General features: G+C 36.2%; 1 protein-coding gene across 11 annotated transcripts in view; it reads left to right on the top strand.

The window, feature by feature from the left end:
* tjp1a (tight junction protein 1a) overlaps nucleotides 1-20,799 on the top strand; it is a 158,796-nt gene that overhangs the window by 65,813 nt on the left and 72,184 nt on the right. The window contains exon 1 of one of the 11 annotated variants that reach the window (XM_082162577.1): nucleotides 9,735-10,198. The exons of the other annotated variants lie outside the window; for them this stretch is intronic. Within the exon in view, the coding sequence (XP_082018703.1) occupies nucleotides 10,172-10,198 (27 nt within the window). The 5' untranslated portion in view covers nucleotides 9,735-10,171. Of the gene's footprint in view, nucleotides 1-9,734; nucleotides 10,199-20,799 lie in introns of those variants that run through there. 11 annotated transcript variants of the gene reach the window in all.

The raw sequence follows: 20,799 nt of genomic DNA, 5'->3' as shown, positions 1-20,799 counted from the left end.
ACTTATGGCTCCCTATAGGAGCAAGACTCCGCACATCTGACATTTTAACTGCTGATCTTATGGAACGGCCTCTCACTTCAATACATAAACCTGTTAAAATGAGCCATGGGTCTCATCTCGCTGAGGCACATCTCTAAAATTGGCTCATGCTGCTTTCCGTATATTATGTTGTTGAATCTAGCTATAACTTATATGTCATATTGCGTTAGAGACTATCAGAAAAGTAATGCTGCTTTCCATTAACCTCGGAAGAGGGATGTCGGATCTGAGAATGACGTCAGACTCGAGTTGACCACGGTCCAGTATGCGGGTTGGAAAACTAAGATGGATGCATCCAGGCAAACCTTTGTTCTTGCTTTTTTTGCACAGATAACGCCAAAATGTCATGTCTACAAACAGAGGTTAGATAGTACCATGGGCACCACTCCGGGGGGTTGCAAGGAAGTGCTAGGAGAAAACAGTGTAATTTAAAAAAAAAAAATTAAAACAAGATAAAATGATTAAAATAATGTAAAGTAAATAATGATGAATCGTACGGTATAATGAGTAGAACATCTTTTAATAATGCATCTTAATAGAAGCTAAATATTTTCAGAATAATATTTTAGGCATGTTTATAATATTTATTTTACAATAGAAATTGGCCCTTTGTAAAAAAAAAAAACGATATGGTTGTTTTAGGATGGGGGTCTCTTGCATGAGGATGATCACATTTGGGGGGCAGTTGCATCTAAAAGACTGAAAGCCCCTGGTCTGTGTTTTTAAAACTTCTTTTAACTTAAACACTGTATTTTAGAACGCCGAAAGACACAAGCTCAAGTCTGTTGAGCGCATGTTTACATAGAAAAAACAATGAAAAAGCAGCACAGTGGAATGCAAAAACGAGTTCTGTGTGAATGGCCCCTAAAGGTGTTGCTTGTTCACATCTGTACGAGGCTGTTTGGAAGAATATTCTTCCCCTGGGGCAGTGACAAACAAGCTATATGTCTTCCAGACAAACACTCGCAGTTAATGACACAGCTTTCTACCAGTCAGAAACTGTAATGCACATTCAGTGCTACGACTGTGGAGGAAAATAGTGTGAGGAATGGCATAGGACTGTTATGTGTGTTGCACAATGTAAATAAGCTGCTATATTGGTCCTGCAATTTGGAGGTTAGTCTCTTATGGCTGCCTATGCTGAGGGAGGAAATGGATGGAGCTACAGAGACACACTGTATGTGATTGGCGGCGTCACAGTTACAATTAATTTAGCGATGTGTGTGCTTCATGCATTATGTATGTGGGAGCTTGCATGTTTACATGTACACATTCTTGGCTTCCTCTCTAGAATCCCTCTGTGGACCACATCACATTTGTGACATGCTGACACTAGAAATGAGCGACACTAGAAATAGGCACCATATAAAGGAAACATGCATTATGCATTTTGTATTTTCACTACAGCAGAACACTCATCACTCATAAAAAGTAAATTATTGTCATTTACGTCACATCACTGCACTATTTCAGGATTTACAGCTACTGTCTGATAATACCAAGAACAAAATGTCAACCTTGATACCTCCTCCCTTTTTTAGTAGTTATATAAGCTTTGTGGAATTATTTTAAAAAGAGCTCTTTTGGATTTTTATAAATAGGCTGATCTAACCAAGTGTGAGATGTGAATTATTGAAGTACAGGGTGTGCTGAGCTCTGTCTCACTCATCAAAGTACCACAATGCTTTTGGAATGTAGAGTCTATATTTACACATGTAAATGCGGGAAAAATGTCTTTGACAAAAATAAGACAAAACTAAGCTGTTGTTTATCTCTATTAATGCAATTTCTATCAATGTTTGTTTGAGTTTGAGAATAATGACTGTTTGTTTGTTATATATTTATGATTGTCATGGTACACTGAATAAATGTCTTTGTGCGATTAAAGGAGCATTGTTTGCTATCTTGGCCATTCTTTGTCCATAAAACAATGGACTCTAAACAAGTCACATGTCTATCTCTGAAATCTCAATCTGCACATATTAAATTAATTGTTCACTGTAAAAAAAAAGAAAAAAGTGGCATTGTCATTCCAAACATGCCAAAAGTTTTTCCAGATGACTTTTTCCAAGACTAACCTTTTGAATATCAAAAAAGGAGAAGCATCAGCCTTATATGGTCTGAGTCTATTACATTAAGTCTGCTTTGTAACTAGGGTTTTGGTAACTGATGAGACCGTTAGGTGTGTTGTTCTGGCAGTGGCTATGGCTAATAGCTCTAAACTTGCACAGTTGGCCGTGACCCAGTGGGTTGAATGGAGGACAGCTAGTCTCTCTGGGCTGACACAGCCTGGCCTGTAACCACAGTATTTGAGGACGTAAAAAAAGTTTTCTAATTTTAGAACCAAACAATTAAGCTGCCGTTGTAAAGGTCATGAAGTAGCCACCATTGTTGTTCTATTCATTTAAGCTCATTTTAAAAGAATCCATTCTGTTATGAATTAAAATTTCAAAGACTTTTCCCTACATTCTTCATTTTGACACGGGGGGATTTCCATTTTTTTTTATAGTCTTTTGGTGTATTTTAATTGAACAACATGTTGCTGTATTTGATTAATGTATTTTAATGTAGAATTAATTTTTTTTATTTTGCACTACCTTTTCTAGCATGCATGCACTCATATGAAGTTTTATATAACATTGGGCAAAGTCAACTGGGTCTTTCCTGAAAGGGTCACATAATGTAATTGCAATGCACTTTTAATCCACCTGTTTTCTTTTTGTAGTTTTCAGCAAAGCACCATTTTAGTGTCCCACTGCTCCATGCATCAGAGGTCATTTAATCTCAGAATAAACAATCTCCTCTCTGCTGCATTCCCATGCGACTCACACCATGAACTAAAGCTCAATTTTGTTTCCTGCCAGTGTTTGATTTATAGCTGCTCTGTGTGTTGGTATATTTTGTGTGGAATAGCTGTTTGGGACCACCGTCAGGTTTAAAAGGACAGGCCACTTAGGGCTTTGTGAACTTAACCATTATTATGTTTGTACTGATTTTCTTCTTGTTTTTGGCTACAAAAAAATGCCACCAACAAGCAATACAATTTTAGCGGCTAATAACGTCAAATCCGAATGGCCTACGGTTATGAAAATTAATACATTCATACATCTTGTGAAAACGAGTAGCCTATGTGTGATGTGTACCAATTTTTTGTAAAAATCAGCCACAAAGTGACGCTATAATACGGTACTTTACGTTTTTGCTAATAACTCCACCACCGTGAGTGATTTAATCAAAATTCTTGTTTTTCTTTTCATTCTTGCTTTAAGCCCTAACGATGTATATCTCATATTCATGTTTATCTAAAATGTATCCCATTCTAATATTGTGAAAAACCTAACTTCTGAATTCCTCCTTGGTCATTTCTTAGATCTTTTCTAAACTTCACACACATCTGCTGTAGACCAAAATAAATTTAAATCCATTAAATCGTTTAGCAGATAGGCTACCTTTTGATTATTTGATGAGTGTTGCTCGTTATGACTATTATGCCTATATCTGGTGTGTACAAAGTCCATACTTCTCAAAACTTTGTACGTATGGAGACCAAGTGATTCTGCGCAATCAGAAAGCTTAGTTTCATGAATTTATGATGCTTGGGGGGGTTAACACCAAATTCTAAACTAGCAGACATTTCAACTGAAAGATGATGGCTGTGATATTAATGTTGTCCACTAGAGGAAACAATAGGATAAGGAATCTTTTAAGCCTATTCTTTTTCTATCAGTTTCACTTTGAATGGAAATAAATGCATAGATCTAATTCTAATTGTGATACTTTGACAGTAACATTCCACATGGCATCTCTTCTGGGAAAAAAGAGCCTTGAAATTGTATTGTTTGATGGGTGTCAAGTATAAAACTATATTATAAAGTATATTTATATGCCTTATTTGACTCTAAATAATCTTAGTTGAGTAACTATTTAATAAGTGGTTTGGATTTGTATGAGACTCTCAGAAGGACCTCCAATCTTAGCCGAGTCCATCGCCTGACCTCCAGAGGGTTTTCGTTAGCTGTGGAAACAGGGCACTTTAAGGCAAGAACTTCCAAAGTAAATAAAGCCTCTAGAAACTAGATAAGGTCTATTGGGTTTTAATTCAGCACAGATGAAGACAGACAGTGAAACTGGATAATTTTCTCCTCTATTTTCTTCCCTCCCCCATGCACATTAAATAGTGTTACTCTCAAACTACTCTCGCCTATGGATAGATCACCTAGACGAGCATGTTTAAAAAAAAATATTTAAAAAAAGTACAATCCTAAGCATGTTGATGAAAAGAAAGCACAGACAATTGTGATGTCAACATAGTATAGCCAAGAGAAGAACAGATAAGAGAGAACACTGTATCAGACCCATCTGTTGGCAGTTCCTGGTTGTTTTTGTTCGAGGTACAGCTCTGAACTATTTTTATGTTTGTACTTCTCCATGGTGCTTCATTCTGATAGACTCCTTCAGCTGACCTGTGATTGTGAAGTGTTGCAGTTGCTGTAAAGCAACATTTCTTAAGGCCTTTGGCATTTGCATAGATGATTTATACATTTATGTTCATTCCATGAACCAACATCATCAGGGCAACACACACCACACAAAAATAATACAATATACATTATCTAAGTAACATATGTAATAAAAAACACTCTAATGTGCATGACTGATAAAATAAAGTGAATAAAAAACATTCTCTCTCTCTCTCTCTCTCTATATATATATATCAACTCAAATTCTTAGGAATTTATTTTAAACAACATAGAGTTTTTAACAAAGGAATTGTCAAAATATGTTGGTCTGTTCTATAAATTAAAGGGATAGTTCACTTTGAAATTAATTTTTGGTATGTTTTAGCTTACCTCAAGGGCATCCAAGATGTAGGTGTCTTTTTTTCCGCAGTAGTTAAAATGTTTATATTTTTAGGTCAAACCGTTCTTGTCTGTCAGTCATATAATGCGGGTCTATGGTCATTATCTCAAAACACAAGCACAGAGTCCAAATTAAAACAATTCCCCATCGTAAGTACACATTGATGGCCTAAGACACGAAACGAGCGGTTTGTGTGAGAAAACGAACAGTATTTATATCGTTTTTACCTCTTATACGCATCTAGTGTGTATATATCTATGCACCAGTCTGCGCACACGTCAGATCAGATCACTTGGACATGGCTGTGTATAAGATGTAAAAACAATATAAATACTGTTCGTTTTCTCACACAAACCGCTCGTTTCGTGTCTTAGGCCATCAATGTGTACTTACGATGGGGAATTGTTTAATTTGGACGACGGGGAATTGTTTTAATTTGGACTCTGTGCTTGTGTTTTGAGATAATGACCATCGACCTGCATTATATGACTGACAGACAAGAACGGTTTGACCTAAAAATATAAAAATTTAAACTACTGCGGAAAAAAAGACACCTACATCTTGGATGCCCTTGAGGTAAGCTAAAACATACCAAAAATTAATTTCAAAGTGAACTATCCCTTTAAGATATGATCTTCCTTTTGATGCTCTTCTAACACTGTACCGGTCTCTTTTTGAATCACATCTAAATTATTGTAATATTATATGGTGTAACACGTATCCAAGCCATCTTGAAAAATGGCAGATTCTACAGAAGAAAGTTATACGTGTTATATCATGGGCAAATTATGATGCTCCCTCTGGTCCGCTTTTTTATAGGTATAAGCTTTTGAAGCTCGCTGAGTGCAACAGTTTTCAAAATGCTTGTATTATGTATAACGTAGTTTATAAATTGCATCCAAAACTTTGCCATCTCATTCCAGTCACCTCGTCTACTCATGACCATAACACTAGAAGGAGAACTCTATTACGAGGGAAAAAGCGTAAGCTGAAGTGTACTAGCTTTAGTATAGCATGTAAGGGTCCTGGGATCTGGAATGAGATTGACAATTCTATAAAGGAACTACCTTCTCTTGATATATTTAAAAAGCATTTTAAACACAAATTGTTACAACATTATGCATGATAGACCCCATAAGGCTGAAGGTTTCATATTTTATTGACTTATCTGATTTTCTTTTTTGTGATGTTTGAATACCCCTATTATTGGATTTAGTTTGAGGGATGGATGAGATGTGTGATGTATGCTGGCTGGTGGGAGGATATTTTGTGGTGAATGATGTTGTTGGTGTGGATGGGTATTGGGTTGGTGGATTATTCTTTACTGTTATTAGTGCTGATTATGTGTCTTGAAGGGCCCTATTTATAAGCCGGTATGGCCGCTGGGGAGTCCTTTTTTACAGAATGGTATCTTCTTTAAATCTGTAAATATGAACTTGTTGTGTTCTGTGAATAAACAAACAAACAAACAAATATAAATATATATTTATAAATAAATTCAGCTGTGTCATCAAGGGAATATACATTTTTAAATTCATTCAAATAGAAAACAGTTATTTTTAAATTGTAATATCAACCTTGGTGAGCAAGAGTCTTATCTTCAACTGTGGATGAAGATACATTTTAATGTATCCAAACTTTTGACAGGTAGCCGTAGCTGTAGTATATACACAATCATTATATAATGTTTGTGTATATTAATGTGTATTCCTGTGATGACACACCTGAATTTTTTGCATCATTACTCCAGTCTTCAGTGTCACATGATCCTTCAGAAATCATTCAAATAATGATTTGCAGCAGAAACATTTCTTATTATTATTATCAATGTTGAAAACGGTTGACAAAAGAGACAATGATACCATTCAAACATTTGTGGTAAGATTAAAAAAATAGAGAAATAAATACTTTTAATGATGCATTCAATTGATAAAAGTGACAGTGAAGACACTTATGTTACAAAAGATTTCTGTTTAAGAATTTATTTTATAAATTAAAAATAAATAAATTGAATGCAAATAAATGCTGTTCATTGAACTGTCTATTAAAGAATCCTGAAAAAAGTATCACCATTTCCACAAAAATGTTAAGCAGCACAACACTGATAATAATAAAAAGAGATGTTACAGTACCTGTCAGCAAATCAGCATATTAGAATGATTTCTGAAGGATCATGTGACACTGAAAACTGGAGTAATGCTGCTAAAAATTCAGCTTTGACGTGACAAGAATATATATATTTTTTTTTTATTACAATAGAAAACAGTTATTTTAATAATTGTAATAATAATTCACAATATTACTGTATTTTTGTATGTTTTATATGGTAATGCTTTCATACATTTTTAATTCCAAAAACTATAATTTTTAGTATTTTACAGAAACATGACATTTATTGTCATGTTAAATTTATTTTTTCAGTTATAAAACATGATTTTTTACCTTAACATTTTAAAATGATTTCTTCTTTAAAATTATAAACAATTTATTTTTGTGATTACATTCCACCTACATTGATATCAAGATATGCATATTCAGAGGAGCATTGGTGGAGCAGAGCATGTGATCTGCACTTTTCACTGTCCATTAGACTCTAAATACTGGCAGGCAAGCCTACTGGCATGCCTCACGCTGTTTGTGTGTGTGTGTGTGTGATTTCCAAGGCCATGGGAGTGTTTTCCAAGTGCTTGCTCTTCCATGAGCACACCTGAGCTCTACGGCTGATGCGAAGCCTCAGGTTGCGCCGTGTCGAGAGCCGTTTAGGGTAACCATGCACGACAATGCTGCCTTCAAACGTGTTTTTCTGTCACTAACTCTCTTTTTCTGCTCCATTCTCACAGAACCATTCACTCTACAGTTCGAGCTATAGCAGTCCTCTTCATCTTGGGCTTACATTAAACTCATTTACTTGGGTTTTTGAAGACATGACAGGGACGTTCTGAGGTTTTCAGGAATCGGAGATTGATTTGCCTGTGCTAACAGACAGCATGCTGAATATCCTGATATCCTCACTGCTCGATGCGGATCGTAACATGCGATGGAGGAGGATTGAGCGATTGTCCTCGTTGGCAGTATTTATCATTCTATTTCTTTGTGTTTTTTTTAATGTGTTTCTTGGGTTCAGTGATAGTCAGGATTCCTGGTAATTAGATGTGTTTGTGTTTCAGTTCATTTTAAGTTATATCTGGTCTAGTCATTCATGGCTTCTCCCATGCAAATATTTAATCATCATCCCTTGTAACATGTTTAAATTTTATGTGGAGACGGCACTAAGAATTTTGATAATAAATGTATAGGTTTTTTAATTTCTTTGTGGGCTTTCTATTGGTCATTTTTTCTTAATTGTTTTATAGCTCTTTCCTATCACTCACTTGTTTTCCCCTCTGATTCCTGAAGCCTAGTTATGGGAGAATGTGACCTCTTACACCAAGTTATTTTTAGTTTAACCCTCTGGTCTGGTCTATGACAAGAATTTATCCTGCAGCATGACTAATCCAAAATATCCTTAGCCTCTCCCCTGGACCTGTCTGTCAAGTATTTGTGGAATTACATCTACAATGACTGGCCTTATGACCATTAGCCGATGTTAACTTAATAGGGAACACAACCTTCAGTGTAAGATTTGGTTTATTCAGATTACAATTTTAAAGTTTTGTCTTTTTGACTGTGCTGCAGCCGGTGCCATGGTAACCATTGTTTTAAACGTGTTGAACTATATTGATATGTCTGATTTGCGGTACTGAGTTTAAATGGATCTTCTTTATCCTCGGTTTGGCTGTTTTCAGAAATTCTGAATGATGGTTACAAGAACTGGAGAGTAGAGAGATTTTGCTTCCTTTGTTACATACAGATTGCTTGTTGAAGGTAAATTAAACCATTTTACTCTCTTGTTTGCAGAACTACGGGAATACTTCAAGGACCTAAAGCATTAAATATTATCTCTGACAACTGAATGATTGATTAGGCTATACTCTTAAAGAGTTAATGATATATTGTGCATTTGTAAGTTTTTTTTTTATCAGTTGCAAACATGAGCTGACATTTTACAGTGAAAGGTACAGCCCATAATACTGATTTCAAAACAATACAAACAGCATTCTGAGGCCCTGTCCTATGGGAGGGGGCCCGGAAACCACAGGAAGCAGTTTGCATTGCAGCAATTATGTCCCATTTGGTTTCCTGAGTGGTTTGTTATCGACGAAAAAAACTCCATCTAAAGGTTAAACCACACAATCTCATAAGTCTACAAAACTAAAAGAAAGTGTAAGTTTTGGTAGGTATTATTAGTATGTTTAATAAGGATGTTGCTTTTGAACTGCATTACGGAGTCACTAAAAATCACTTAATTTCTGTATTTTATTTCTATTTCAATTTTATTAATCATTAGGCTATAAAAACTCCTAATCGTTTGACCAATATTTTGGAATCTTAGTTAAAAATAACTGTTTAACAGTCAATACATTTATTATTCTTTTTTTCTTATGTCAAAAAAATGTTTGTGTTAAAATACAGATGACTTCTCCTTAAACTTGTAACACCAAAAACAAAGCAGCGCTCAACAACTGTGTTCCACTTAACCTTGCTTTCCTCTCTCCATCCCATCCGCTCCCCGGTCAAAACGAAAAGATCAGGCACGGGGGCGTCCCTTTAGTTTCTATTTTTGCATCTATTGTTTGATGTAAAATAATCACAAATTTATCACATAACTCGCAAAATTAACACATTAAACCGCTGCATACACATACAGAGTTAAAATGACATATCTTGGATTGTGGCTCACCCTGTCCCGGTTTCCACCCCACCACCCCCGCAGAACTGTAATGGACCCTCCCAGTCAGACATGTCATGATTGTTGCTGGGAGAGGAGAGAAGCGAGGATCGAGCTCATCCGTTTCAAACTTCTACTGCTGTGGGACCTGTGCATTTCGCATAATCGATATTATTAAACTCTGTCTGGCGCGGTCGACTGTAGAACAGCAAGGTTTTCTTGATTCCTTTTAGTTTTTCAAAGAAAGAGACTATCGGCAGAGTATTCGCGTAGCTTCGGAAGTTTCACGCGCAATAATAATAGATGATGAACTTTGGACTGCTGGGTTTCTGTTGTGTTGTCATGTCTTTTGGCGGTCAGAAGAAATAAACCCGCTTTGCCCGGCGCTGTGGCGGCTGCTGGGCAGGACGAAGGAGGAATATATTTGGGGTGTAACTTTCGGTGTAGTGATATTTAAACTAAGGACTTCCAACTTGCTACGCCGGGAGCCAACAAGATATCAAAATGTCTGCTAAAGCTGCCATAAATAAGGTAGGAAATGATTTTTCCAAGCAGTTTGACGGTATACGAGACCTGACCCATTTAAGGTGCAATACACGTAACGTTAGAGAAAGACGAGTTCTCCACACGAATGTATCTTGTTTTCCTTCTAATCCACGTGAAAGCCAGAATCTTAAAGGGATAGTTCACCGATAATTCTGTCATCGTTTACTGGCCATCACGTTGTTTCAAAGTATGCGACTTTCTATCTTAAGTGGTAGAACTCCAAAGGTAGAATGACAGTCTCACTCAGTCACTATTCACTTTCATTTTATATAGAAAATGATGTGATGAAAGACTGCCATTCTGACTATGTGACTAACATCTCAATTTGTGTTCCTTTAAGATCATTGGACAATTAAAAAGCGTTTTAGTGAATATTGATCGCTGGAAGAGTTTGCGATTCGTTAGGAACCTGTTGATTAAAAATGGCACTTAAATGGCTTTCTGCCAGTACTTAGGCTGCTTGTGTCGAAGTGCTGTGAAATTATTGCATTTTCCCTGCAGTAACTTTTCTAGCGTCATTGAATATTGTAGACCAACTGTCGACCAACTAATATTAGACCAACTGTCGATAATGCGCACACAGGGGAATCCAAAACGTAGATAGTTTATGTTTGTTGTCTGAAAATTGTGGGCAGGAGTTTGCATGTGGTTTTTTTGAGAGAGACGTGTTTTTTCGTGGGGTGCGTGTTGAAAGTGGCTCATCGCGAAGTACAATGGTCTACATTATGTTTGTGTATGTGTTTATGCTGCTCTTGAGTTGGCTTCCTGTTCCACTGTACTGTGCGAGAAGCATATGAAAACAGGAATGTGTACAGGACATTCAGTTATTCAGGTTTGGTGAGTTTCTCTTGATGAGGTGAAATGGTTACGTGATGATGTAATGCAGTGGTGTGTATTGACATTATATCCTGGAAATATTTCGCACTAAGAGCATTTCATATGTAGCCTATTATGATTTATTAGATCAAAAATACAGTAAAAACAGTCATCTTGTTAAATATTATTACAATTTAAAATACCTGTTTTCGATTTTGAATTTTATTTTATTCCTGTGATGCAAAGTTGAATTTTCAGCATCATTACTCCAGTCTTCAGTGTCACATGATCCTTCAGAAATCATTCTATGCTTATTTGCTGCTTTAATATTTCTCATGATCAAAAACAGTAGGCTAGTTCTGCTTAATATTTCTGAAACCGTGATTCAGGATTAGGCCTATAGAGAGATCAAAAGAAGAGCATTCATATGAAAATGGAAATATTTTGTAACATTTGTGAATGTCTTCACTGCCACTTTTGATCAGTTTACTGCACCCTTGTTTACATTCTTTCAAAAAATGAAAAGTTTTGAATGGTAATTGGTTTAAATATATTTAAGTTTATGTATTAACTACAATACTAGTAATTATTCATGGTAGAAAGTCCTTAGTTTAAGTTATTGGTATTTTTCATCGCTAGATCCTCTAGTTAGTATTACTGTTTATCCCTAAATAAACCTACTACAAAAGCTGTGCTTGAGAAGACATGGCTATGTTTTTCCAGGAGGAACTATTTATCTTGTCTTTTTGAGGTGTGGATCTGTCTGGATGACCTTTTTTTTGTGCCCTAAAGTTTTGCGCGATCTCCCTAGGGACCTTGTTTCCTCTGTAAGACATTGTCTCGTCTCTGTATCTGCTGTTGTTTGTTTTGTTCGTTCTTTCTTTCATTCGTTCGTTCGTTCGTTCGTTCTTTGTAAATACAGAGACTTCATGTGGATGATTACATTTTCATTAGGTATTTTGGAGAAGTGTAAATGGACTATACTATATACTCTGTTTGGGATTATTAGTTATTTATCGCTGAATGGTTCCAGCACAGCCCACAATAGTGACCTGTGGCTCAAGCTTTAAGAAAGCTCACAGAGACAAAAGTCCTTTATGTGTCTTCAACGACACCACATGTATTGCATGGCTACTGCTCACCCCGTTCCTCTTTAGGGCTTCTTTATGACTTTTACTTTTGATAGGAATTTTTTTTTTTGTATGCATTTGTTTTAATTAGGCCTGTCATAACTACTTTTTGTTGGGTGTTATATTGTCACAGAAATAATTGCGATAAACGATATTGTCATTTTAAAACCATTTTATGCCACTGATTATATAGCCTAATCATAATATAACAGCATAATAATGCAAGTAGGTCTACACACTTTCAAATGACAACAAACTCTTTAATTCTTAAGAATATTTGGATACTGGAATTGAAGTGTCAAAAAAATTAAATGTCCTGAATAAACAAAAAAACTTCAATAATAGAAACGGATATTTCCTTGACCTTCTTTTCTCAGTAAAGGTGCACACCTTTGCTGAAAAAACACAAACCATTACTTAGCAGTCAGATGTCCATATGAAAAAAGGCGTGTTTTTAAAAAGTTGTTTATAAAACAGCGTCGATATGCTGCAAAAGACATGAGCCCAATGGTCAAACACGTCCGTCTAGCACGTTTACATAGAAAAACAATACAGTGAAATGCAAAATATGCGTTCTCTGTGAAAATTAACTAGACACTCTCGACTGCCGTGTCCTCTGTGAAACGGCCTTAACGCTAGCTGAGCCTGTGAGTGAACATCGACAGGTGAAAAGACAGGCATCATTTGAGGAGTTATAGTGTTTTCCTGACAACTACAGACAGACAGTTTGGAAGAATAAGTCAAAATGCACTCAGTTTCAAAGCCGCAATCCGCTGTTTTGGTGCAAATAAATGTGACACTGCGAAATGGTGCACATTTTAAGCACACGCTCTGTGTATGGAGGAGCTGCCTGAGCCCCGCTTTCGCTTCCGACGAGGAGAGCAGCGCGATCTGCAAAATGTTGGTGACATAAATTTTTATGTAAACATAATGGGCAATATGTTATCGAAAACTATTAAATATTACGTCACCAAAAATTATCGAGGTCCAAATATCGTGCCATAAGTCGATATATTGATTATCGTGACAGGCCTATAGTTAATATTGGGTTTTTTATTGAGAAATAAATTACAATGAAGTCATAATTTCTTTTTTACATGTTTAACAGCAAAATTAAAAATATTTTTTATTTCACCATTTCATTTGAATCACCGTGTCACCATTTGTTACTGATTGTTAGTTTGTTCTTGCATAGAAAACTTCTTGTTAAACTGGACTGTCTCACTCTCACAACCTCTCTGACAGTATCTGACTTTTTTGATTGACACCATGCCATATTTGTTCTTGAGTAAATAAGCAGTCTATACTTCAGGGAAAATATTAATTAGATCTAGAAGCAACTTATCTAGTGTCCCATTTGCATGAAAATTAAGGCATTTAATATGGAACACTACATACAGCCTTGATCGTCTGTCTGTCCCATGCAGAAAATACAAGAGAAAATGATTTGTATTAGGCCTAATGCTATAAATAAGCCCCTCAAGCTTGTATTCATAGTCAAAGCAGAAAGAGCGAGCAAGAGAAAGCTCTTGTCCTCCGTTTCTGTTCTGGAGAGGTTATGTTAATTACTGCTGGAGCCTCTGGCCCTCTTTGAGAGCTTGCAGAATGGGTTTTTTAATCATCAGAGGACAAACATATCTCTACTTTATTGCTGTACCACACATACTAGAAAAGAGGAGGCATGCAGTTACAATTTTCTCTGCTGGAGAGGGAATGTTTGTTTCTTAGTCTATAACTCTAGTTTTTTGCATCATGGAGAAATCTGAAGATAAAACTGTAAAAGTCAAAATCTGGCAGTGTAATGTGCCGTTTACAGAGTCCTGTGTGCCGCTCAGAGCCAATCAGACTCGAGTGCCTGTGTTGTTGGAAAGCTTGAGTGGTTCCCATGGTGAGGAACAGCACTGGGCTCCTGGTGCACCTCCGCCACAGGGCCTATATCTTAGTGCAATAGTGTTATATTACAGTATTAGTGCATGTTAGCTGCCCCTTATCTCTCATTCTACTGTCACCAGTTATGATGGATTGTTTATGATGTTTGAAAGTGATATATCTGTGTTTAAAAGTATAAATAAATTGCAAAGCCCAATTTGTTGTCATTTCCACATTTCTTCTTAGTTTAATGCTTAGCTAATGAGGACTTAATTAGGCTGTACCCTTCTGTCACCCACTGTTAGCCCACCCCCCTCAGTCCTCCCCACTGGGCTTTCAGTGTTCTGGAACTGTCTGAGGCAGCCTGTACAAGGCTTAGATCTTCACTGCATGTGACAGGAGAAAGCACAAGTTTATGTGTGATCCTCTGCATGTCAACTCTTCGGTTTCTGTATGGTAGCCAGTAAGTTTGCACAGCATTTTAAGAGTGGTCCAGTACACAGCGGGGCAGCTGTAACAGAAGAACATACTAATTTTAGGCAACATGATCAGCTACAAAATTAATTTCAAACACAAATTTGATTGTCCTCACGAAACGAAATTCACAAACACAAATTCAATAACAACAGTGTGGAAATTATTAGCAATGCTAACATAACAGCAAAGCTGATGTTTTCTGTTAGTTTAAGCACAAACTAAGAAAAGTAAAACCAACCTTTAGCCTAACGTTTCAATAATTAAATTAAACTAACTGAATCGCGGCGGCTATCATTAGCCTAGATAAAGTGCCACCAAATGGAACATGTGTGTTTACGGTGTATTACGGCAGTGTTGTCGGATATCATAAAATTTAAGGCGACTATCGATAAGATATTTTTTAAATATCGCCCAGCCATAGTGTATACACGTGTGTGTGTGTGTGTGTGTGTGTACACCTACTTAGGGAGAAATTTGCACCCAGAAGTGAGCTAAATCTGATAAAACCTCCTCTCAAGGACTTTCTCATTTGTAAAAATTTTATAAAGTAAATAAAGTTTTTTTAGTTTTTTTTGTAAAAGTGCAGAAAGTTTTCTGTGAGGGTTCGGATGTGGGTTAATGCTAGGTTATAGCATTTATAAAACGAGAAATCCATGTAATATCCCCATTTAGACAACTATTTAAACGTGTGTGTTAGGACTTCATATTTCACTTGAGGACATGAAATGAATGAACATGCAATGAATGGAAAAATATTTGATGTATAAGTATATGATTAAATTGGTGTGTGTGTGCTGCTTGAGTTTATTGATTAGTTTATCTCTTAATCACTCTGCAATGAAAACTGTTAGTGGAGCCTACTGTGTAACCTGTTTATTTTTTATTTTTTTTATAAAATTGACATTAGAGGCTTTTAATGGGGTCATGTTGTATGTTTTTTTTTCTTAAAGGGTTAGTTCACACAAAAATCTGTCAGTAATTACTCACCCTCATGTTGTTCCAACCCCTAAAGACTTTCGTTCATCTTTGGAACACAAATTAAGATATTTTTGATGAAATCTGAGAGCTGGTTCACTTCATAGGTATGTTATTGGAACTTGCCGGCCCAGAAAAGTTAGTAAAGACAATGTTTAAAATAGTCCACGTTTTTGATAACTATTTTCAAATAAATGGGCTTGACAAAAATTATTTAAAAAAATGCTTTTTAAAAGTAAACTTCAGCTGCTCATTCCTAATAGTCGGATCCTTCAGAAGGATTAGCAGAGCTGTAGGTGCTACACAGAATCAGAAAGAGTGCAAGGTTTGGTAGATCCTCCCATATTTTACTTTTAATGTTAATTCTTCTGGTGTTTGAGTAATATCTATTCTACTTCCATTGCATTACCTTTGCACTATTGCATTATCGTGATTAGACCGGTTTCTGAACACTGTTTTCATTGTTTGTGTGTAAATGTGGGCTGGCATTTGATAATGTATTTATTATCTGTATAACATCAGTAAGTTGTTGTTGTGGAACAAGATATTTTTGCTGCTGCTTAGTTTCAATAAATTGTCTTTTCCATTGGGGAAAATGTTTTGTGAAATTTCTTTTTGAAAAATTAGTGTTTTCATAATAAATCAATTTGTTTTATCTAGGGCTGTCTCTAAAGATTATTTTGGTAATCGAGTATATTTTGACAAATGAATCGAGTCATCAAGTTTTTTGGGGTGGTAATAAAATAGTGAACAAAAGTGACTTAAAAACAATAATAATGAGGCAATATTATTTGGTTCAAATAAAGTATCAAAAGCAAGTAATCAAATGGTTTTATAGAACAACACTGTTAAAATACATATAATATACATAAACAATCAACTTACATTATATATTATAACTACTAATGCCTGCAGAGGGCCTAGTGATTGTTACACTTTACAGCAGATCAAATCCTTGTTTAATATTGGCCAAAAGATATTTAATTAATCACTTAATCTTTAATCACTTAATCTTTAATATTTGTCCTCTTCTTTACGATAGAAATGCTACAGACACCGTCATTTCTTGAATGAATTTGTGGGCATCAAAACATGCAAACTTAGTGAGGGTAAAGCTTTTAGGCCTATTTTGAAATCGCAATGAGCAGATGAACGTTATAAGTAACCCAAACTCACAGAATATGCAGAGATGGAGTCTCTGCCTTTGTTACACTGACTGAACTAATGATCGTTGTGACGGAGGTGAATCAGTCAAAACTAACTTTAGCTGGACAATAACTTTATTCTAGAGCTGCTGTAAGGCCAAAACAAGGTCTGTTGCTTTAGTTTCCTATTATCACTGTAAAGCTGCTTTGAAACAATCTAGCGCTAGGCTATATGAATGAAGGTGACTTGACTTTGTGATTTCACAATAGCACTATAGTATGGCTTTTAAATGATTTTAATACATTGTGCAGCCTTAGAAAAGGTCTAATAATTCTCGTCCGTGGAATGTGCCACTTCAGGCATTTTGCCGGTTACTCGACACAGGTCAATTCTAATCGAGGATTTTTTTATTTTGAGTACTCAAATTTAATCGAGGAATTGTGACAGCCCTAAAATTGGATCTATTGTGATATGATAAATAACTGTTTTACCCTTCAACCCCTTTTCTGTTTTTCCCAGAGATTTTCCATCACGTTTATCAGTGCTACTTGATATACACCAATCTGGCTGAGAGAATGGGGCACATACAAAAAAATCTGCTTTAATCTGAATCACATGTCGGGTCTTAGTGAGCCTTCTTCTCTCAACCATGATAACAGAGCACTACAGGAGATTGTGGGCTACAGTGACCCAGACGCTCACTCAGCACGGCAAATTCCTTCATGTTACCTCAGCTTGAAATGGCTGAATATTTCAAACAGTTGCTGCCCATGTCTAGCTCTGTGTCTTCTGAACGTATCCATAGAGTAAGTCGCATTGATAAGGTGGATCATTTTCAACGGTATTGCCCCCTGTATAATTGTTGTTTAAGCGATGGCTAAATGCAGACTGAGCTTGAAGAGATTATAGACCTCACAGCATTTATTTACCTCTGAGACTGAGATGGCTGTATTTATTTGATAATAGTCTGTTATTATTGTATTGTGTGTGCATAATGATAGTGATCGCTGCTAGATTTGGTGTGTTTGTGGGAATGGAGTGTGTGAGAGTGTTGGGATAATGATGGTCTTCTTTTGGAGGTTTGGTTTGTGTGTGAGTCAGTGGATTAGTGGTGCTGTGGTTTTTATGTGAATGCACGGTCCTGAAAGGGGGCGATCACTCTTTTGAAGATACTGTACGTGACGAGCTCACTGCCACACGAAAAAACTCAGTTGTAAAGCTCTCTTAGTAAACTCTGTTTGTGTTTTTAGTGGGTGTTTTTTCTTGGCTCCTCTGTGTCTGTTGGCGGTCCAGATTTCCATTAGCACTGACGTCTCAGACCCTGACCCAGGTCCACTGATCTCAGCTTTGCTGTGTCCACGGCACAAAGCAGGTTAGCTGAGATCTAGTCTGTTGTTATGGAGCTGGGAAACTCTAGAAGGCTGTTTTGATGATAATGCTTGAGCAATTTCCTTCACTTTTGTTGTGCCCCATTAGCTTTAAGCAGCGGTTCTAGAGTATTGCAGATACTGTTGTGACTGTGAGCAGACTTAATTTGACTTTCGACTTCTCTCTTGAGCTATTTTAATTGAAAATTTAAATTTTATTATATTTTTGTAGATTTGTAGGAGGGTCTTGTATATCAGTATAAACAGTATTTTTACTGTATTTTGACTTGAATATGAAGTTCTACAACTTTTTGCCTTTCTCTATTATCTTTCTGTCTTCATTGATGTTACATTGTGTCTAAGAATCACCCCACGTTTTCATTGACTTGTGAGCTGAATGATCAGGTAACTTACATAATCTTCCCAAAATTAAATACTTAAAAACTAGGTGTAAATAATGCTTAAGGGGATTTACCTCTAGTTTTGAGAACATATTTTAATATCCAAAGTAAATATTTCAGCATATTTAGGCCACACTGAACTAGGTTTCATTTGACAATCATCAGTTTTAATAATGAATAAAATGAATGTGAAATCCATAAATACATAATGATATAAATAATTGATAATTATAAATAAATAATATTTATTTCAGACAGAAAGGGAAATAATTGCATATGCCTCATTGGGCATTCCATTGCAGATTTAGTGTATTATAATGAGTCCTCTAGTTTTATGCAATCTGGTTTTGTTTTGCTTCAGTCTAGACAGACTGAGTTTGTGTTGAGAGTTGAGACAAACTTCATGAACTTTTTGTGTTAAGAAAATTATCCCACCCCTGTTGCAGCTCTTGGTTCAAGATCATCAGTTCTAAGGGGAACTCCATTTTCTTGCATGCTATTTTTGTCTCTATGGTAATTAAAAAAGTAAAGTTTACTCATTATTGCGTTGCCTTTTTAATTACAGAAAAGTTTTAGTAAAATAAATCTAAACTTAATCCATACATGGAATGCCATGTATTAGGGCTGCACGATTATGACAAAAATCATAATTGTTGATTATTCCCTTGAAATTGTAATTGCGATTTATTAATTATGATTATCCTAATTTACATTGAATGATGTTTTGAAGAGCTTTATGCCATTGTTTGAAGCGACTGCATGCCATTTTGTTATATCAGAATACAAGCTCAAAACACTCTTCCTGAAAAACTTTTTTTTCGCATTTCTATAGCATTAAGCCTCAAATCCCAAATATATTTATTTATTTATTAAAAGAAGCCAAACCAAAGTAAAAAAACAACAACCTTAAGATAAGCTGTAGAAAGAAAGAAAAACGCATCTTAAGCACACAGAATATTGTAAGTGAACTTTTTTTGTGTAATTGCGCCTTTAAACGATTACATAATTGTGCTAAATGACTAAATGTAAATGTGACATCCGTAATTGTAATCACGATTACAAATTCGATTAATTGTGCAGCCCTACCATGTATACATTTTTCAGGATTCTTTGATGAATTGACAGTTTTATTTGAACAGCATTTATTTGAAACAGAATTCTTTATAAATGTCTTTTACTGTCGTTTTTATTTGTCAATTTAATACATCCCCGCTGAATAAAAATGTTAATTTCTTTGAATGACCCAAAACGTTTGAACAGTAGTCCAGGATCCCAACCTGCTGTTCTAAGCAGGAAAGGGTTAGCATTTCACGGTGTAAATATTTGAGGGATAATGCTTATTATATATTATCAGTATATAATTATATGGACTCATAGACTATATTATTATATTCAGGGGAGGCCCTAATTAATCCTGTATATTAATTATGCTGTAGTGGTGAAGGGAATTAATCTAGTGTTAGCTGCACCTCATTAACTCTCTGGCTGTCTATCTTGGGCCACAGAACAGGCATTGTGGTGCAGAATGCCGCCTGTAAGAGCTTGGGAATTCCTTTGAGTGAGCTCGGACTGGTCACGTGACCCCCGGCTCGGAGGCCTGTCCGGGGAGACTGCGGTTTCTGTGGGTCTTGGATATAAGCAGCACCAAGGTGTCCTATTTATCCCCCTCTTTCTGCTCTCACTCATCATTTTGCCCCTGTCCTCCCTTTGTTTCTTTTTCTTTCACTCTCTCTCTTACTCACACCCTGACAAAGGCACCCCCTGCTGAATGAGGCCGTAGTTGTACAGTTACACATCATTGTGGTTTTGTGTGTGTGTGTTTTGCATCACAGACTCTGGCTATGGAATTCAGATGTGGGAACAACCTCGTTTCGGTCATCAACACAGAGCTCAGAACAAGGACGTTGCAACACAACACATTATCTAAAAAATAAGACCACCTCCTTTTAATACCAGCTGTAAACAGGGCCTGGATGAGCTCACAGATTCTGTAACATCATTTATCAGTTCTGTGAGGATATGTGCAATCCTAACAGGACTTAGTTTAACATACAACAACAAACCATGGTTCACAGCAAAACTCAGACAGCTTCATCAAAAAAGAAGATGCCTACAGACGTGGGGACAGAGTCTTGTATAATCAGGTCAAAAACACATTGACAAAGGAGATCAGAGAAACTTCGAGAAACTACTCTGGACAGCTGAAAAAAGTTTTCAGCCAACGACCCTGCATCAGTGTGGAAAGGCCTGAAAGATATCACCAATTACATGACACTATCCCCAGCACTGTGTCGAATCAACAACTGGCTGATGATGACCTGAATGAGTTTTATTGAAGGTTTGAAAAAACCTGGTGTCTGACGGTCTCTCTGCACAGCCATCAACACCTCCAGCAAACCCCCTCT

The sequence above is a fragment of the Leuciscus leuciscus genome, assembly GCF_965113295.1.
Source record: "Leuciscus leuciscus genome assembly, chromosome: 2".
Taxonomy (NCBI): Eukaryota; Metazoa; Chordata; class Actinopteri; order Cypriniformes; family Leuciscidae; genus Leuciscus; species Leuciscus leuciscus.
The sequence above is the reverse complement of the archived record's forward strand: the minus strand, read 5'-3'. Positions and strand labels throughout refer to the sequence as shown.